The sequence below is a fragment of the Leptodactylus fuscus genome, chromosome 4 (genome assembly GCF_031893055.1).
Source record: "Leptodactylus fuscus isolate aLepFus1 chromosome 4, aLepFus1.hap2, whole genome shotgun sequence".
In the NCBI taxonomy this organism is placed as follows: Eukaryota; Metazoa; Chordata; class Amphibia; order Anura; family Leptodactylidae; genus Leptodactylus; species Leptodactylus fuscus.
In genome coordinates, this window is record NC_134268.1 from 159071945 (window position 1) to 159094071 (window position 22127).

Consider the following 22127-nt stretch of genomic DNA (forward strand, 5'->3'; position numbering starts at 1 on the left):
GATGTATGTATAATGCAATACATGATGGTGAGATAATGCTGTATAGTTACTGTACAGTATACACAGCTAATGGGAAACATGGATAAGCTTCAAGCAGCCATTGGGAAAACAAGACACACAAATAAACTCCACAAGTCATGTATATAAAGAAACTAGCAGGAGGAACCGCCTTCGCACGGTATATTTAATTTTTTTGTTTGTGTAGTGGCCCCATAAGAATTGACCAATTTTGCACTGGTGTATTTTGTATATTGTTTGTGTGTGTCCATTAGCGTCATGTGATCATGTGTATCTCATTTCGAATATCAGTGAAAAACCTGCAATCGGTTGTTATGGAGACCTGAAGTAAAGCTGTGTGTATGTGACCTTGTGTAACAGTGTCATTCACAGCGCCCTGCCGCTTTAAGGCTGACATAAAGTAGTGAAGAAAAATGGCTGGGTTGCTATGGAAACCTGGAGTAAAACTCTAATATGTGGTACTCTGTTAAGAGCCATGTTTCTAATCCTCCAGCGTGTGGTACTGTGTGCTGACGCACGTATCTATTCCACTGGCATGTGGTACTGTGTGGAGTGGTGCGTATCTAATCCTCCAGCGTGTGGAACTGTGTGCAGATGTGCATATCTAATCCTCTGGCATGTGGTACTGTGTGCTGACATGCGTATCTAATCCTCTGGTGTGTGGTACTGTGTGCAGATGCATGTATCTAACCCTCCTCATGTGGTATTGTGTGCAGTAGTGTGTATCTAACCCTCCACCGTGTGGTATTGTGTGCAGTGGCACGTATCTAATCCTCCATTGTTTGGCATTGTGTAAAGACGTGCGTATCTAATCCTGCGTATCTAATCCAGTGGAACTGTGTATAGACACATGTATCTAATCCTACGGCATGTGGTACTGTGTGCAGATGTGCGTATCTAATCCGATGGTGTGTGGAACTGTGTTCAGATGCGCATACCCAATCCTCTGGCATGTGGTACTGTGTGCAGATGCATGTATCCAATCCCCCGACATGTGGTACTGTGTTCAGACTTGCGTATCTAATACTACGGCATGTGGAACTGTGTGTAGATGTGCGTATCCAATTTTCTGGCATGTGGTACTGAGTGCAGATGCGCGTATCTAATCCTCCCCCCATGTGGTACTGTGTAGACTCGCGTATCTAATCCTCTGGCGATGGTACTATGTGAAGACATGCATATCTAATCCTCTGGCGTGTTGAACTGTGTGCAGATGTGTGTATCTAATCCTCCCGTGTGGTATTGTGTGAAGAGGTACGTATCTAATCCTTCCCCCGTGTGGTACATTGTGCAGACACACATCTCTAATCCTTCAGCGTATGGAACTGTGTGCAGACACGCATATCGAATCCTCGGTCGTGTGGTATTGTGTGCAGACGCACATATCTAATCCTCCCGTGTGGTATTGTGTGAAGAGGCGCATATATAATCCTACGGCATGTGAAACTGTGTAGACGTGCGTATCTAATCCTACAGCACATGGTACTGTGTGCAGACGCGTGTATCTAATCCTATGGCGTGTACAACTGTGTGCAGATGCGTGTATCTAATCCTATGGTGTGTACAACTTTGTGCAGATGCGCATATCTAATCCTCTGGCGTGTGGAGATGTGTGCAGATACGTGTATCTAATCCTATGGCATGTGGTACTATGTGAAGACATGCGTATCTAATCCTCCGGCGTGTGATACTGTGTGCTGATCTGTGTATCTAATCCTCTGATGCGTGCATCTCAGTTTGGATATCAGTGTTGGATTGTACATGTGGAGTGACCTTGTGTATTGCAGTTGGAATATGAGTGAAAGTCTTGCAGGTTTGTATTGGCTAAGGGGGGGGGGAGCATCATGTTGGGAATGCTGTATCTCAGCAACGCTACTTCCGAGCAAGTTGGAGTCTCGTCTTAAACCTTCTGGATACCTGAAGTATCTCTGTACCAAATTTGGTGAAGATTGGTCCAGTCGTTTGGTTGCGCATAAAGAACAGACAGACAGACAGACAGACAAGAATTCATTTTTATAAGATAGAGAGATTATACTATGCCATCACGCGGCGATGGGTAGCTTGGAGATAAGTAGAGCTCCTGCACTGGGACCCAAGAACTTCAAGCTTGATGCTTAAAACTACCCTTATTGCACAACCACCCACACTGGCAAGTCTCTTCCCTACTTCAATATATTTTTGCCATGTGGGAGGAAACCCAAATAAATAAAGGAAGCATATCCATACAGGTGTTGCCCACTAATCACTGTGCCACTATGCTTCTAACCCAGGTTTTGGGTCTCATTTAGGTGGTCTTGATATTTTTCGCCTCACCCTATTATGGCTCATCATGAGCAGAATATTGGTGGTCCAATAGTACCTACTGTATGGCTATGTAGACACTGGAGATAGGTTGGCCATATGAGCTAATCAGTGGTGGTTCAAGTTGTTCAATGGCCACAGATTTGCCATTGATAACTTATTCTAAGGATAGGTCCCTTTAATTATGGTGATATGCCATCCATGAATAATTCTGCCACTTTTTTTTTCTACAGCCGATTATTACCATAATTATTGTGCTTACTGTACTGTATGAGCTACAGGCATACCAAATATGTATAAGAGGTGGGGAGAGTTTTGTATGCTGTTTTTAGGATTGGATCAATAGTAGGATGTGAAAGGTCTCCAGATGTAAGTTTTCAATCACAAAGCCACGATCAATGGAGTGGAGACAGATGAGGATTCTAGACCGACCCAAATATTTGTAGCTGATATTGGGCAAAGCAATGACACCTGAATGTTATGGACTAAACGGAACAGGTTTAGCAATCCTAAAATTTGTTAGCGCAGATGAACTTTGACAGGAGAGCTAACACTTTAGTAAATAAATCTCCATGGATCTGTATTGGAAAAGCCTGTAGCAGGTAAACAATACAGGGGATAATATTCATTGAAAAGATACCAAACTCTGTGAAAGAGAGGAGACATGAGTTCACAGCTAGACTTTCAGGTACTTCAAAGTAGTTGAAGACCAAAGAAAGAAGAGGAATAACAAGAGGTTATTAAGGACAGGAAACATAGGCACTATTCATATCATAAGATCATAACCTTACATCTTATTCTTGTCTTTCTCTTTGTGTATGAAGACCAAACTAAAAACAACGATTACATTTATTATCTTTAAAAAGTGACCATAATTGTCAATTGGTTGGTATAATAGTAGCAAAACTGATCTGTAATCTAATCTTCTAGTATCTGCGTCTGGCGGCTGATGGATTGTACCTGTCTACAATTACAAAGGCCATACTTCATGAACATTGGATTATATATCGCTGGCCACATATGAAAACAGTCACCAAATTACAAACAAACTTTGAGTTTTGACCCTATTATAATGATAAAGAGTCATAATGAAGAAGATGAGAGCTGTTCCTTGCAGATCAGAAGCTCTTCAAAAGTAGACAGTCACCTGTAGCCCTCCAAAGCTGTAGTGCTTTTTACACTTACAAGCACCACTTAGATTGAAATACATCCTCCAAGAACATTATGGAAAAGGAATTGAAATCAATGCTACTCAAAGAGTTGTGATGGGTTTCATATGCTCAAACTCCTCAATATCACTAATGAAGACCAAGGAATAAGTCTCACTGTTCCATATTTTTATGAGTCCATGTACAGAAAAGCACTTTTTAAAGGCTGCTAAATTCAATATATTCTCTTGTTAAGACTTTGAGGACTTTCTAATGAGTGATACGTCAACTATGGCGATCTCATAATCCGCACGTTGCAATTAACATCTCTTTCTTCATGAAAATATACATTAAGCACCAGTTCCCAACCGATAATACCCACACACTATAGGAAAATAGTTAGTCTTTCATGTGTCAGAAGATACTACATGTGACATTTATTAAACATAAAGAAAAAAGTTTTATTGCAGATGTAGCAAAAACTGACAAAACTTTCCCCACTGTGGGACTATTAAAGGATTATCTTATCTTATCTTAATAACTTACTACAACGTGATAACAAAATAAAATTGACCAAAACCCACTGTAAAAAGCTAATTTAAGTTTGTTGCAACAGAGTTATGCTAACATTCAAAGTATCTGTATATCATCATTGGCGGCTGGAAATATGGAAAGGGTTTAAGCTGGGTATACACTGCATTTTTTTTTTTTTTTACTGAAGAACAATGCATGTAGTACTTCATTAAAAAAAAGACATGTAAGTCCAGCCTTAGGCGTAGATAAATCTGACAATATACTGCTTCACAGAAGTATTGCAGTATATTGTATGAGTGATCAAACACCCAAGGGAGACTAAAAATCCTGAAAATCATCCTTTTCTCCATTGTACAAAAAAATACACAAAGAAAGTTGATGTTTAAAAATGTCTGAACTATTAAAATATATATGTTGTATACAGTAAAAACCAGGCATGTCTGTTTTTTCTAAATACCGTATGTACTCGAGTATAAGCCGACCTGAATATAAGCTGAGGCCCCTAATTTTACCACAAAAAACTGGGAAAACTTATTGACTCGAATATAAGCCGGGGGGGGGGGGGGGGAATGCAGCTGCTACTGGAGAATTTCCAAAATTAAAATGGTTTTTGGGTGCAGTAGGTGCTGGGAAAGGGGAGGGGGTGTTTTGGTTGTCTGTTTGCCCCTTCCCTGAGCTTGAGGACTGTTTTTTTTCCCCCACTTGTAATTCAGCCTGGCTGAATATAGGGTATCTGCAGTGCTCCTATTAACCCCTTCCCGTCGGAACAGGAGCACTGCAGATACCCTATATTCAGTAGGCACTGTCACACACAGTGATACCTAATGTGTATGTGTTTCATAGTAATTTTCTACTTTTATATGTATTCTAGGGAAAGGAAACTATTTTTTTATTATTTTTTTTTAAAGCTTCTTTTTTTTCACTATTTTATGGGAGATTCTATACATTACTATTGAGGCTAGTCATAGACCCCCCCCCCCCAATAAAAAAAAATATATATTTTTTTTTTGCTTGACTCGAGTATAAGCCGAGGGGGGCTTTTTCAGCACAAAAACGGTGCTTAAAAATTTGGCTTATACTCGAGTATATACAGTACATGTATTCCCCATAAATGCATATAGTAACACGTCTGGGGCATTTCTTCTTATAACTGTGTATGGTACCGCTTCTCTGTTCTTCCTCCTACAGATGCTTTAGTAAATTGACAACTGGTTGAATGGTAACACTCAGTTGTCAATTTATTTATACATTTCTTTAAGGAATAACAGAGGAAACTTCAGGTCAGAGGAGACAATATGTCTTGTTTAATAACACTAGTTAGTAAGTAGCTGTCACTGTACTCATTTCTAAGGTGTGTGGCCTGTGCCCCTCTTGTATGCTGGAATAGTGTATGTAACACCTATATATTCATTCTATAGGTAACGTGCATACTCTTCACAGCTCTTCTGAGTTTCAAGTCATCAACATCATTTGGCTTTCTACTAATTCATTGATTATTTTATTATTCAGTTCTCTATGTGGCGTCCATGAATTTCCAGTCTATCTACAATTAAATCAATTCTGTAGCTCTGAGTGCCAAAATATCAATTTCTCTGAGTATTTTGAACCGCCAAAGTAGAACAGAGTAACGTCATATAACGGTTCAATGTATTGACAAATCTAAAAATTCTTCAGATTTGTCAAAATAATAATCTATTGACCCTGGGATGATATATCAATTCATGATTTGTAACTCAGCAGTCTAACATTTATGGTTTTTCAGCTCACTGTTAAACGTATATTTGGCTATTTCTCTTCGTTTAATCGTCTTTCATTCTTTATGTTTTCTTTTTCTTCCTTTTGCTTTAATTTATTTGAAGCTGAGATTTTTTGCTATTATAGCTCAGGGTTACTAAACTGGCAGGCCACAATCCGAACCTAGGTCACAGAGTCCAACAGTACGAAACACTACGGTGATCCATCATTGCAAGAGGTTGGGATCTTAGTCTTTCTACTGACCACTGTCATTATGCTGGAGCAAGAAGGGAGAGTTTCCTGTAGGAGTCTCCTGTGAACATATGGTTGGCAGTGGGGGCACTAAGGGGCTACTGTATTCTATGGGGGGCTATAAGGGCATTATACTACTTTGAGGAATTAAGGAGGTGTTATACTATACAAGCTTAGTGCAAGGGAATTATACTATGGATACACTGGTCCACCGTATAAGCAATGCTACCTCCGATCCCGCCCCTCTTACCTCTTGTGTCACCCCCTCTACCTCATAGATTGTAAGCTCTTGCAAGAAGGGCCCTCAGTCCCATTGTGTGAATTAACTATTCCTTTGTAATGTATCTTTTTTTGTACACAGCTGGGGAATATGTTGGTGCTATATAAATGAAATGTGTTATTATTATTATACTGTGTGGAGCCAATAAGTAGGTATTATAATATATGGGTGTTCAAAAAGAGCATTTTACTGTGTGAGGGTACTAATATGGCATTATACTATCTGTGGGCAGAAGGTATGATGGAGTATAATGGATGGATTACATGGAGTTGAAGGCGACATGTATGGGGTGGGGCATGTAAAGAGTTGTGGCTTAACATAAAAAATTAAAAATGTTAACACATTGATGGAAAATAGATCTCAAAAACAGATAGTTTAAAGGGGTATTCCCCAACTCGCTTGTTTCATCAACCTGCATGCTGTATGCTCTGTTCACTTCCTGGTTTACTCAATGAATTGGTGGGTGGGGTTTCACTTGCTGTCTCCCAGACAAAGCCAGCTCTGCTATCTGCTATGTTTGTAGTCAGTAATGAGGGATGGTTGTAAATAAATTAGCACAGTATCACTGGAAGATGCACAATATGAAGTTGATGTAGCAGAGCTGGATTTGATAGGTGATGAGAATCCCAAATTTACATGCTACAGGACCAAGAGCCAGGTTGCAATAAACGCCGTTTTAGGTCTGTGTTTACATACAGAGGTAACAGACTTCCTGTCTCAGCCCTTGTTAAAATTAAATTAGCCGACCTGATAAGTGGGAGATAAACAGCTCAGAAATACAAGCTGCTCCAAGTCCCGGGCACTCAGCTCCCCCTCCCCTCTTGAAAGCAGGGAGCTACATCACTTGTCCTGGGCGGAGAGATAAGATCATCCCCAGGTCCATGGTTATGTAAACAATGAAGCGAATAATCTCAGATAGTAGCCAAACAAAGCAGTTTTGACGAAGCAATGCATTTAGGAAAAGTCTTAAATCCACATAAGCTAGCAGTATACAGTAGATAGGATCCTTGAGATGGGACAACCCCTTTAAATCATTTTTAACTAGCCCTTTTTTCAACTGTCATTTCTGAGGCGTAAGGTGTTATTCATATGGCAGTGAAAAAAGACCATGTGACCGTCTTTTGTAATGTGAAAACAATGAGACAGACATGTCCTATACTTGTCTATTTTAAGGCACGATTTACATCAGCATTTGGGTTTCCCGAAAAATGGACCCATTGATATTTGTTTGGAAGGGTCAGTTAGGCTCGGTTCACATCAGCGTTTGTTAAGTGCAAACAGCACTTTTCTCTCCGCATGTTTCATGTTTTGCTTCGGACCCCTTTAACGGAAACCTATACGCATTAAAAAGAGGTTACCTAAGAAACCACACAGACCCCATAGACTGTAATGGGGTCTGTGTGGTTTCCGCTCGGTTTCTGCATGAAAAATACAGAGATAAAAGTGCTTGCACTTAGCTAATGCAGATGTGAACCGGGCCTAACTGACCCTTCCAAACAATCAATGAATCCATTTTTAACAGGTGTAAAATGGAGTGACATCTGAGTTCCGTCCATTAAATATGTTACAGTCAGCCGTCATTAGTGGGCAAACAGACACAGAATGGATACACAACGGATGCACAACACCAGTTAAAAACAGACTGATTCACCTGTTTTTCAGTCATGATCAAATGTATATCACGCATGCGTTTAATTTTGACCCATCGCGCGCCGGAAGAAGAAGGTGAAGAGGCAGATGCTGACGAAGATGGAGGCGGTGCTGGAGAGTTTTCTGGCAGCATTGGGGACGCCTCCAGTGCTGTTTGAGCGCTGGGGCCCACCCCCAGTGCTGCGAGAGAACTCATTTGCAAAAACTGGGATTTCAGGCGAACGGCGGGGCGGAGAAAACAACGAAAGGTAAGAGAAGAATAGTTATCTTATTTAAACAGTTTTTCCCTTCTGAATCAGTGCATCTTTTTGAGATATTACTGTTTTTGCCAATATGCTAATGAGCTGTTTGGAGCGTTAAGGTCATTCTAGTTGCTCCAAAGAGATAAACCTCCCACATCTCTAGGTTCCCCTCCCTCCTCCCTTTCCTAATTGGCCCTGAGTTCTCTTGAACTCAGTACTGTTCATGTTTTTTGGCGGATATACTGAAGGTGGGTCCAATTTAATTGCATTCATTAACCCTTAAAAATTGGCCCTCAAATACAAAGAAAAACCCTCCCCTGGCACCCCACTTTTTTTTTTTTTTTTTTTTAACACTATGGCTTCCACAATGTCACCATATGGGAGCAATACCAAAAAAAAGAATCTAAGTGTCTACTATCCATGACAGACAGGAGCCTTGTGAAGGTTCCCAGTCCTGTTGTGGGAAAGTAATTACCGAGGTTTGCTTATGGCACTGTGAATTTCCTATAGACTGCAATAAAGTTGCAATGGTATCTAATAATCCCAGGTTCAAGCAACTTAGAGGGGCTGGTAAAACCGTTTAAAAAATAAATAAATAAAAAAAGTTTAAAAAATATTTAAAAAATTGAAAAAAAAATAAGATTTCAAATCACCTTCCTATGCCCAGATCTCAAATAAAAATTAAACAAAACCAAATATAAAGAAATTAGGTATCACGCAACAGAAAATGCTTGATGTAGAAACATATTTTCCCCATATGGCGAATGCCATAGCAGGGAAAAAATCAAAATGGCCTTATGCAAAACAAAAGAACAGCAAAACCAGACCCATGGCAGCTCTTTTATTGAAGGGACTGCCTATAATAAGACCATTTCTTTAATACTAGGAAAAAAGGCTACCAATGAGAATTTGAAATAAATATTGTGACTACTGCCCTCTCCAGATCAAGGTAAAATACTTTACTATATTATGAAGAGTCATGCGTTTGCATTCACATATTACTCATGCAAAATTTCATGCAGTGCTGTCATGTTAGATGGAGTACAATTCATCAGTCTGTAATACATCATGCATCATGCATCCTTCTAAAGTGTAAGATAACCATAAAACAATCATATAAAAATGTGGACAAAATTGTTGGTACCCCTCATTTAATGAAAGAAAAACCCACAATGGCCACAGAAATAACTTGAATCTGACAAACTGGAATTTGCCAAACTACATGTTGAGAAGCCACAAAGCTTCTGGGACAATGTCGTATGGACAGATGAGAAAAAAATTGAACTTTTTGGCAAGGTACATCAGTTTTATGTTCACAGATGGAAAAATGAAGCATATCTTGAAAAGAACACTGTTCCTAAGGGTCCATTCACACAGGAAAATGGTGAGGAATTTGGTGTGGAATTTGCCTCAGATATAGCGCTGAAAAAAAAGCCTCCCACACCAATTTCCGCCAGGTGAATGGACCCTAATGTGAAACATGGAGGAGGCTCTGTTATGTTCTGGGGCTGCTTTACTGCATCTGGCACAGGGTGTCTTGAATCTGTGCAGGGTACAGTGAAATCTTAAGACTATCAAGGGATTCTAGAGTGAAATGTGCTGCCTAGTGTCAGGAAGCTTGGTCTCAGTCACATGCCATGGGTCTTACAACAGGATAATGACCCAAAACACATAGCTAAAACACTGAAGAATGGCTAAGAGGAAAACATTGGACTATTGTGAAGTGGCCTTCGATGAGCCCTGACTTAAATCCTATTGAACATCTTTGGAAGGAGCTGAAACATGCCATCTGGAAAAGGCCCCCTTCAAACCTGAGACAACTGGAGCAGGAGTGGGCCAAAATACCTTCTGAGAGGTGCAGAAGTCTCACTGACAGTTACAGGAATCGTGTGATTGCAGCGATTACCTCAAAAGGTTGTGCAACAAAATATTAAGTTAAGGGAACCATCATTTCTGTCCAGGTCTGTTTCATGAGATTTTTTTTTTTTTTTATTCTGTTGAAGTGAAAAGCAATGTCTGACTTTCATTTGTTCATTTTCATAGTATTTTTACTTATTACTTTTGTCAGATCCAAGTTATTTCTGTGACCATTGTGGGGTTTTCTTTCACTAAACGAGGGGTACCAACAATTTTGTCCACGTGTGTATATACTCCTGTATAGAAATGGTTCTAGTTTAAGGAGAGTCTTATTTATCTGCAGACCTTTGGCAGATCCAGTTAAATTTGGTGAAATTTGGCAAAAATCTCATGTTTGTGGTAGTCATACGCATATGATTAACAGCCGATGCTACCAAAATAAGCTGCATGTTATATAAGAATTTTTATTTATGTAGAAGCAACATATTCCGCGCCACTTTACAAATAAAGCCGTCAGTCTCATATCTTGGAAAACTTTAGCATTTTACAAGTTGTGTGAGGATTTCATACTAATATCCTCCTTCCATACAAAAGTTAAGCAAAAATGTTATATAAATTTTATGTAAATTTTTGTGAAGTCATCGGTAGTTATCTTCAAGTCTTTCTCAGCTCCATTCCATTCCTGGAAAAACTGGGTGACAGCCAATATAGTTTTGCAGCGGATTCTTTAAACAGTGATTCCTATCTGTTAATAATGCTGTATGATTAAGCTTTGCCATTCAGAACTCTTATTAGGATGGGTGACACTGGCAGGAAGTGATAAAATGGTTTAATTTGTTTTCAGCCAGCTTGAAATGACTGATGGGAATAGGAATATCCTTTTAGGGATGAGTAGGACATATTGGCCTCATAGGCACATAAGGGGGTGCTATTATTTTTTGTGACATAGCTGGTTATTACATTAAATCCCTGTCCTGTGAAATCGCTGTGTCTATTACCTCAGTACTGTGACATCAGCATGAACAATATCACTGACCATGATATTGTGTTTATTATCCCTTATTATCCCGATATAATTATTTATTACATAATCCATTTTTTGTGACACCACTATGACCCTTAGCCATTGGACATAACATCACTATGTTTGATTCCTCTTCTGTGACACAATCTATGATCTGTGGCATCATTGTGCATATTATTATCATTAGTTATGCCTGTACTATGACATCACCCTGGTCGCTAGTAATTAGCTATGACATCACTGTTATTATCTGCTCATCATTCCCATTTCCTAGCCTCGAGCTTGTTTTCCCTGTTGTGTGCCATTGCTTTGTGCTCTATTCTTGCGTTGCGTATGAGATGCATTGCGAGAATTATTAATACATGCGGCAAGCGGCACTTTTTCTCTCCGCATGTTCTGTGCGGAAACCGAGTTTTAATGTGTATAAGTTCCCATTTGGGGGTCCCCAAGCGGACTCCCCGAATGCGGATGTGAACCGGGCCTAAGAATTATCCCTCGTAACACCATTATGTGCATAATCAGACAGTGTATATATACATACATATTCAGAAAGTATGCTGCTCAGTCTACATGTTTTCTTTAACTGAATGAGATTGCATTAATTCTGTACTTTTCCATGTGGCAAAAAATGGAGATCTTTTACCCTCTGTTGGGCAAGTGGGTGTCTATCTATCATATATTGGGAATCTTCCCATTGCATACATTAAACTGAAATTAAAAATATGGTTTGTCACCCTTACACCTGGGAACAAGTGCTTGAGCTGGTCAAATGGTTAATCTGTCACCTAAGAAAATACTATATAAGGCTAAAGCACCACGTTGCGGAAACACAGCTTTTTTTTTGCAAATTTCTTTTGTAGCCATTTTTGGCTTTGGCTCAAAAAAATCGCAACAAAATCTGCAACTAAAAAAGCGGAGTTTCTGCAACGTGGGGCTTTAGCCTTAGATAGTGTCCCTGAACTTCCTCTATAAAAGGTAGGGTGCCCGTGAAAGACGTATCACAGTCAATCCTGTAGTAATAAGTATCACAGCATTCCTGTAATTTGAATTACCTAAGAAAATACTAGTATTATAAATTGCATGTAAAGTTTTAGGGCCCTAATTCTGCAATAAGCCAAGAAATTTCCAGGTACATCTCCGTAGGAGGAGGAAGGTTTGTGTCTTAGGCTGGTCTTACACGGCCGTAATGTAAGTCCGCAAATGGTCCGCAATTGAGGGTTTTCAATTGCGGACCATTTACGGACACATTATATTCAATGCGGCCTCTTATACCACCGGATATTTTATCTGTGGTGTGGCCGGGCCGCAATCGTTGTCTGCAATTTATAGAACATGTCCGTGAGGGCCATGAATTACGGCATTGCACGGATTCGCCCATAGAATTCTATGGGCGAGTGCGGCAGTTTACAGGCATCTGCGGTGTCTATGTTGCTGATCAGCAACTAGTGTTGATGATCAGCAACTTGCGGACCATAAAATCATTACGGCCGTGTAAGACCAGATGGAAGCCATGCCATGAGAGGCAAAACATGTGGCTATGAGATGTCCTGCCCATATCACTGAGCTATTTGAGTCCCTTGAATCATTATTAGGGGTAACTGACTGTTCTATCCTCAGATGGCTCCCCAGATCATGGTAGCAGTAGATGAGGCAGTATGTTGTTAGACAGCAAAGGTAGAATTAAAGCCATGAGGCCTCTATACTTGAACCTGGCCATCTTTGGATCTTAAAGAGAGCTTGGAATGGATTGTTTCTTGTTCACAACACCAATGTAAATGGTGGCTGCAAATGATGGGATAACAAATTTCCTTCTGCTAAGTGCCTGGAAATGGGCGGGCAGACACCAGGTGTAATGAAGGTGCAACTTGTGTCTAGATGGTTGACAAGGAAAGTTTGGGAGCTGCTCATGGCTGTTACAAGAACAAAAATTTTCTCTATTAGTGGTCTATTTGGGCCACCTGGAGCCGTTTTACTTTGTGAGTGTGCCCTCATATAACCACTGCTCCCAACACCTCCTAGCGGCTGTGTCAGAAGGGGAGAGTTTGTCAAAACAACCATGCTGCTTCTCTCAGCCCAACGTTGGGCCATCTTACTAGGCAAAATGTCTTCAAGTGCATCGTAGAGGCATTTGTAGCAGTCAACAATCTCTCAACAAGAGGCACACTACCCAAAAGTAGACTTTATACAGGGCAGTGGGGAAAGCACTTTTGCTCCCTCTTTTGGCAAGACCCAGTGTTTAATCAGCCTACAACATTTACATATCTGTGTGAGATATTTCCAGTCTTACATTTCTGTTTGGGTCCATTATTTTTTGTCAATGAGTGTAGATATACTTATGATGCAACTAAAGGGGCAATTTATGATTTGTGATTGTATAACTTGGAAGGGAAAAGAGACAAAACGGAAGTATTACAAAAAAGAAAAATGGGCATGACTAAGAGGACTGATATAGAAATGTCAAACTTGTGAAACTGTATTAGAAATGTCAATGAGTAGTTTTTATATGATAGAAGAACATACGGATTTAGACTCCCCCTAGTGGAGTCTGAGTTAAAATTTCAACCAGCACTTCAGAATGCTGGTGAAAAGCAGGCATGAGTTACAGAATGGCATGAGAAAAATAGAAAATGTTCTCACCTGTTGCAGTACTGAGGACAAAAACTGCAATTTTAAGTGGAGCTCTAAAGCCTGCCGCTTATCCTAGTTTTTTTCAGAGAGCAGTTGAATAAAGAGAAAGTTACATTACAGTTAAAAACAGAATTATATATGCAGTAGGGAAATATATAGCTGTTTCATGCAAACTACTGGACAGAAAAATATACTCAAATGCCATGCCTTTCACCATGCCCCCACTGTGGAGTATGAGGGCCACTTCGGCACTGTATACAGTATATAGCATTATATGATGGGGCACTTGGCAGGTACTTTTATAGGGCCAGCTTGGGTGTCATAGCTATGCAAACTCTAAGGCTCCATTCACACAGAGTAACGCCAGGCGTCATTTGTGTGTAATTTGTGTGTCTTTTACGGCCGTCATAAAACGTTTACATAGAGTTCTATAGGAAAAGACGTCCGTAAATGACGGCCGTAAATTACGGACGTCTTTTCCTATAGAACTCTATGTAAACGTTTTATGACGGCCGTAAAAGACACACAAATTACACACAAATGATGCCTGGCGTTACTCTGTGTGAATGGAGCCTAAAGGTATTCCTAAAAGAAACATGTCTCAAAACATAGTAAAAAAAAAGTTATTAATATGCACAATTGATCTTCATTATTACAAAATAAAGCAGAACCATGATGGCTTCTCACCTACACTCACTGGCCACTTTATTAGGTACACCATGCTAGTGTTGGGGGAACACCCGGGGTAGATGCCATCGGTATCCAAATTTGGCAAAGTTAGGTACGAGCGCTCGGGAGAACACAGACACAGACATACACTCAGATGCTGTATTCAAGTGATCTCATTTAATTGCGGGAAAAACATAGTTTAAGTACAATACAGACAAAGAGCTGGCTTGGCTATTCTAATTAGTATAACATGATTGGTTATAAAGTTATAAGATAAGGCTGGCACTTGACTATTGGCTGAGGCCTAATGTAATCTGCATCTCATTATAACTTTCCCGACTGGGATGGACTTTCTCATGAAACAAAGAAAGATACAAAACACTTATGTATGAGCTGACATCTTAGATGTATATATCATGGCAAAAGAGATAAGATGACATGCTTGGTGCCAGACTACTCCGGCCTTGCAGATAACAACAATGGCCTACTGAAAGTCTATGTTTCACACTCTGAATGACCTCACCTCATAGTATATATGTGTGAGGATACAAAATGGATGACATAAGAAAATTAAGTTTATAGAACAAAATGGCGGATATAGAGATACATGACTATACTTGCCCCTCACACTAGTAATGGGTTGGACCCCCTTTTGCCTTCAGAACTGCCTCAATTCTTCGTGACATAGATTCAACAAGGTGCTGGAAGCATTCCTCAGAGATTTTGGTCCATATTGACATGATGGCATCACACAGTTGCCGCAGATTTGTCGGCTGCACATCCATGATGCGAATCTCCCGTTCCACCACATCCCAAAGATGCTCTATTGGATTGAGATCTGGTGACTGTGGAGGCCATTGGAGTACAGTGAACTCATTGTCATGTTCAAGAAACCAGTCTGAGATGATTCCAGCTTTATGACATGGCGCATTATCCTGCTGAAAGTAGCCATCAGATGTTGGGTACATTGTGGTCATAAAGGGATGGACATGGTCAGCAACAATACTCAGGTAGGCTTTGGCGTTGCAACGATGCTCAATTGGTACCAAGGGGCCCAAAGAGTGCCAAGAAAATATTCCCCACACCATGACACCACCACCACCAGCCTGAACCGTTGATACAAGGCAGGATGGATCCATGCTTTCATGTTGTTGACACCAAATTCTGACCCTACCATCCGAATTTTGCAGCAGAAATCGAGACTCATCAGACCAGGCAACGTTTTTCCAATCTTCAATTGTCCAATTTCGATGAGCTTGTGCAAATTGTAGCCTCAGTTTCCTGTTCTTAGCTGAAAGGAGTGGCACCCGGTGTGGTCTTCTGCTGCTGTAGCCCATCTGCCTCAAAGTTCGACGTACTGTGCGTTCAGAGATGCTCTTCTGGCTACCTTGGTTGTAACGGGTGGCTATTTGAGTCACTGTTGCCTTTCTATCAGCTCGAACCAGTCTGGCCATTCTCCTCTGACTTCTGGCATCAACAACGCATTTCCGCCCACAGAACTGCCGCTCACTGCATGTTTTTCCTTTTTCGGACCATTCTCTGTAAACCCTAGAGATGGTTGTGCGTTAAAATCCCAGTAGATCAGCAGTTTCTGAAATACTCAGACCAGCCCTTCTGGCACCAACAACCATGCCACGTTCAAAGGCACTCAAATCACCTTTCTTCCCCATACTGATGCTCGGTTTGAACTGCAGGAGATTGTCTTGACCATGTCTACATGCCTAAATGCACTGAGTTGCCGCCATGTGATTGGCTGATTAGAAATTAAGTGTTAACGAGCAGTTGGACAGGTGTACCTAATAAAGTGGCCGGTGAGTGTACTTCCCTATGGTTTGAAGTGTACGTCCTATATTTGTTTGCTATAGTATTGTCTACTAGCAGCTGTAATCTAGTGAAGAGCCTTTGTGTATCCCTTTGCTTTCCTGCAGGTCCCGGCCTGGTTTCACAGATTTCGCTGTTCTCACCTACCAAGCACACAACTAGTAGGGCAGGGCTAGCTAGAGAAAGAATACCATGCACTCCAGGGAGATGCAGTTGCTTGATAGTCACATGGTTTGTAAGTCTCCATACTCCTGCAAAGATGGCGTGAATAGGCAGTCTCCTTAAGGAGTTCTCTTAGTCCCTGACCCTGGTTTATAGTCTTAGGCTGCATTCACACTGAGTAACGCTGGCGTTTTTTGTGCTTATTTTTGCACATAGCCTAGCGTATACGCCGGTCAACGCCACCGCAAAATAGCGCGGCGCAAATGCGGCGTTAACGCGGCGCTATGTGCAAAAATAAGCACAAGAAACGCCAGCGTTACTCAGTGTGAATGCAGCCTTATAGTCTCTCACTTAGCCAAGCTAGTTTCTCTACGCTGTGCTGATGAGATTCAACCAGATTGTAACAGCGTTGTCCATAGCTGGGATTCTGTTCCTTTTGGAATAGATATATTAGTTTGGCAATAACCCCGCATCATGGTATTAGGCTTTCTGAAAAAGTCATGCATGATGTAAGGGGGCTGTCCTAGAGGCAGCGAGCAGAGGTATTGTTTTCCTAATTACAACCTGGAAAATAGATTTGGATATTTCCCAGAATCCCCCACTGGAGCGAAAATGGCTTGTAAGTCTCCATACACTTGCAATGGTGGCCTGAATAGGCGCTCTCCTTAAGGAGTTCTCTTAGTTCAGTGATGGCGAACCTTTTTGAGACCGAGTGCCCAAACTGTAACCCAAAACCCAATAAATTATCGCGGTGTGCCAACATGGCAATTTAACCTTAAAACTCTATGGATCCATAATTGCAGACCCACAAATTACAGTCGTGTGAATGGGGCTTTACAGAGCTTGTACTGAAAGGTCTGTACACAATACAATCTGCCCTGCAGTGGCCCCCACACACAGTACAATTTGCCCCGCAGTGGCCCCCCCACACACAGTACAATCTGTTCTGCAGTGGCCCCCCAAAGGATTATACCTGTATATTCCAAAGTAGCCCCCCCCACACACAGCATGAAATGGTCCACAGTAGCCCTCTCCCCACACAGCAAGAAGTGGTCCACAGTCGCCCCCTTCCCCACACAGCATGAGATGGTCCTCAGTAGCCCCCTCCCCACACAGCATGAGATGGTCCTCAGTAGCCCCCTCCCCACACAGCAAGAAGTGGTCCACAGTCGCCCCCCTCCCCAAACAGCATGAGATGGTCCACAGTAGCCCCCTCCCCACACAGCAAGAAGTGGTCCACAGTCGCCCCCTTCTCCACACAGCATGAGATGGTCCTCAGTAGCCCCCTCCCCACACAGCATGAGATGGTCCTCAGTAGCCCCCTCCCCACACAGCATGAAATAGTCCACAGTAGTTCCCCCTCCCCAAACAGCACAAAATGGTCCACAGTAGCCTCTTCTCCACACAGCATGAAATATTCCACCTCTTCCCACACAGCATAAAGTGGTCCACAGTAGCCCCCTCCCCACACAGCATGAAATGTTCCACAGTAGTTCCCCATCCCCAAACAGCACGAAATGGTCCACAGTAGTCCCCTCCCCAGACAGTACACATACACAAATATACTTACCTGAAGGGCCGCCGGGCAACCTTTCTCTCCTATTCACTGCGGGCGCTGATGACTTACGTCATTACGTCCGTGCTGGTGCAGAGGTCACACTCTGTATAGTCAATGTAGGCCGTGCGTACCATACGGCCTACACTGACACCTTTCAGCTGGATGTGCATTTGCATATCTAGCTGAAGGCAGCGATCGCTCACTAACAGAGAATCCTTTACCGGATTCCCCGTTACTGAGCGATCCAGCATAGAGGGCTCTGTGTGCCCCCTCTGGCACGCGTGCCATAGGTTCGCCATCACTGTCTTAGTCCCTATCCACATAAACTGAAAGAAGTCGAGCTCTATAGGGGTGAGTAAAGAGGCTAAAAACTGAGAAAATTCAAGTTATTTGAATTCATAGTGATAACGTAATATTGTATATTAATCTATGGAGTTTTTTAATTTTGTGGGATAATTCCATTAAATATGGGTCACAGCAGGCAAATCTGGTCATACAACAAACTTTGTATTGGCAATTCACTGTCGGCAAGTAGCCTTTATGGTAATATGGATAATTTGGAAAATGAAAAACTAAAATCACAAGATATTAACTGTGAGGGTGATGGCACACAGACTAACACCACAAATACCCATTGGCTATTTAGTATTTCACAAGCGGTGGGCTGTCCTGAGTCATGGGATATAGAACACTCCTGGCCAGGGGTGTTCCAGGTAGAAGAATTTATCCATTACCTGGTGAATCAATACAATATGAAGAAGGGCCAACCAAAATGTACCTGCAGCGCTGTGGTCCAGAGTTTGAACCCAGCCAAAGGCACATCTGCATTGAGTTTGTATTTTGTCCCCATATTTGGGTGGGTTTCCTCCAGGTACTCTGATTTCCTCCCACACTCAAAATACATACTGATAGGGAATTTAGATTATGAGCTCTATTTGTGACAGTGAATAATAATATAATCTCTAAATATATAAGTAAGTAAAATAATAACGGGGGATAAAAGATAATCTGTTAAGTTATATAAGTAAAGTTTTTGTTTTGTGTGTATTGAGAAGGACAGAGCACATATTTATAGTGCAAAGTGAATATTTTGTTTTGTTTTTTTTGCAATTACTAATTTAAAAGGGTTTTCCAGTAACTGATCTGTGGAGGTTCAATACCTGGAACCCACAGATCAGATGTTCTGGGAGCCTCCATGCATGCAGCTTTAATTTAAGGACTAGGAATGGAGCAGCAGAACTGTCCACTGCATAGAACTGAGCACTGCATACTCCTGTTACTTGAATAGGATCAGACCGCACATGCTCCCTGTCCACTGCAGCAGCTTCTGGAGAACCCCTTTAGACTAAGGCGCCACATAGCAAAACGCAGCAAAAAAGTTTTGCATTTTTTTCCACAGCATTTTTCATTGTAGTTTTACAGAGTTTTCCTCTGCGGACTTTCATTCCCTATTATACCTGTATGGAAAACGCCAGCATTTCCACTGGTATAATTGTCATGCTATCAATCGCTGACAAGTGTTTTTGAAAAAACAGCTTTTCCACTGTGGATATTTTTCTGCAATGTGTGGATGGGATTAGCCAGAATCCCATTCACTTTGCAGTTACTGTAAAAGACTGCGCTTTTCACAACGTGAGGCTTCAGCCTTAATGTGGATTTTTAACTGTAAAATGTTGTCCAAATGTTTAAAAATAAAAAAGAGGTATCTTGTTATAGAGCAGGAGACGTTAGTTGTGGGTGAAACAGATTAAAGGGGTTGTCTGGAATAAATATAAATTCTTACACTAATCTAAACACCCTCCCCCGCCTACTTTCGAAGGCGGGGGAGGGTGTTTACTTACATAATTAATCAAAAAACTATATTTACCCACATTTCCTGATTATTTGGTGACTATCCGATTCCCTGTTTCTGGAAACATAACATCACTACTACCCCCCTCCCCCATCCAACTTATCTACCTTCTTTCTGTCCAGGCTTCCTTCTGTGGGGAATGTCGACTCCACCTTCCATGACGAAAGCCCAGGCATGTGCAAAAGAGCCAGAGTCCCAGCTTTGCGCAGAAGCTGACACTCCATCTCTATTGTGCAAGCGTGGGAGCCCGAAATAGCTGCCCACGCTTGTGCAGTAGAGATGGACTGCTGCATGCTGGAAGAGTCACAAAAGAGGAGAAGCCGTTCTTTGCAGAAGGAAGCCTGGACAGGTATAATGGGGTAGGGGGTGGGACGACAGTATAAGTATAATGGGGTAAGGGTGTGTGCTGAGTTAGTTGGGAAGGGTGGGGGTGTTAGAGAGGGAGGGGAGAGGAGTGAGAGGGAGATCGTGTAAGAGCCTACAACTACCAGAAAGCACACACCATGTAAACAAGTGCAGAGGATACCAGGTGCTCCTAGAGAGACCTAGAAATCACTGAAAACACAGCTAAAGGTATAGGGGTGGATTATTATTAATCCATTAATAGCACTAACAAACCTTATTTTTTAAAAAAGATTTTTTGCCTTGAAAACCCCTTTAAGGTTCCATTTAGATACGTTTTTTACTTCCGTTTAGCAGATCAGTTTAATGGATGCAAAAAGCTGAAGCAAACAGATGGCAATTTGTTTACATAGAGATCAACATTAAAAGGCAAAAATAATCTGTATATGGATGACCATCCATTTGATGACTATATATACAGATAACCATCCATTTGATGACTATGTATATAGATGACCATCCATTTGATGCTTATGTATACGTATGACCATTCATTTGATGACTATGTATACGGATGACCACTCATTTAATGATTATGTATATGAATGACCATCCATTTGATGACTATGTATACGGATGACCACTCATTTGATGACTATGTATATGAATGACCATCTAATTGTGTCCAGATGTAAAAAAACATGATCTGAATGAGGCCTAACTTGTATTTTATCAATTTATATCTCCACTCTTTCTATGCTTAGAATTAGTCATCTAGCCATATGGGCAGTCCTTTGGGTGATTAACACCTATCTTTGTATGTATAGTCAAACATGGGGGCTGTCAGTCACTAAATAGGACCACCCCCATGACAAAATGACTGTTTCTTTGTAAGAACAAAGATATAAATGAATGAGACAAGTTATAGCTAATCTTTTTCCATAAGTGTTTCTATCAATCTGCGCTGCTCCTCCTGCTCTATAACATGCTGCCTGCAGAATGGACTTCATTTTCATTGTCACAGTTTTGCTCTAGCATTCAGGTTATACAGCTTGTCAGCACATAATAGCACAATACCTGTATTACATGCCTATGAATAGTGATACATCACACTGTTATTCAGCAAACACAAAAATATTAGACAGTCCCATGAATATTTATTCTATATGATCTTCTTTAAGACTATATTCACAGAACTGTGGAGAGTAACAGATATGGGCTACTCTTTAACAGCCATTCTGCGTTCATTTGGGATCTATTTTCATAGACTTTGTGTTCAGGGATCCCCCAAAAGACTGGACAAAGATAGAACGTGCGAGAAGACACAATAGAATCAATGTGTTCAATAAATGACCGTCACATGGTCTTTTTTTACCTTTGTGTGATTATAGCTAAACAGGCGGAAAGTATGAAGACTGCACAAGCAGTTATTACACTCAGAAATAATGTATCAATATAGAATATAAATATCTCATACTGCCAGCAGACATGCCAGTGTACATATAAGACCAATCTGAATTCTACCAAAGGCCTGTGCACGCTATTTTAAGCCCATGACTATGAGGGGTTACTCCATAAGGGCTCGTTCACACGGGGTGGATTTTGGAATCCACGTCATAATCCGCCCCCCCTCACAATGGAGGTCTATGTAAACCGCTTGCTTACTTTTTTCCGTGAGCGGCATGTTCCTGTTCACAGAAAAAAGAAGCGAGTTGCCCTTTCTGCAGCTGATTCAGCCCCAGCGTCTGCCTCACGGCAGAACCCTCGGGACTAGGCCTATTCATTTGAATCTACTCCGGAGGGGGAACCTGCGACTGTCTGAATCCACGACAGTCATAGCATGCGCATTTTGGCCCCGATTGTGATGCGGCTTCCCGCGTCACAATCCGAACCAAAATGCACCATACCGCCCCCCATGAACTAGCCCTAAGAGAGCAAATTAGTTTTAATAAAGGGGTTGTAAATGGATTTAAAAGAAAAAAGAGGCTGATAATGGGCTATAAATAAAAATTATTTGACGTAGCACTCTGGGGTAAAAAGTATAATGAATCCTCC

General features: G+C 41.3%; 1 protein-coding gene across 2 annotated transcripts in view; it reads right to left on the reverse strand.

Annotated features, from left to right (window-relative positions):
- The window catches only part of MYRIP (myosin VIIA and Rab interacting protein), a 346219-nt gene that overhangs the window by 40840 nt on the left and 283252 nt on the right, over window positions 1-22127 (reverse strand). The window contains exon 12 of one of the 2 annotated variants that reach the window (XM_075271252.1): window positions 13678-13740. The exons of the other annotated variant lie outside the window; for it this stretch is intronic. Coding sequence (XP_075127353.1) covers window positions 13678-13740 — 63 coding nt within the window. The remainder of the gene's footprint in view (window positions 1-13677; window positions 13741-22127) is intronic. 2 annotated transcript variants of the gene reach the window in all.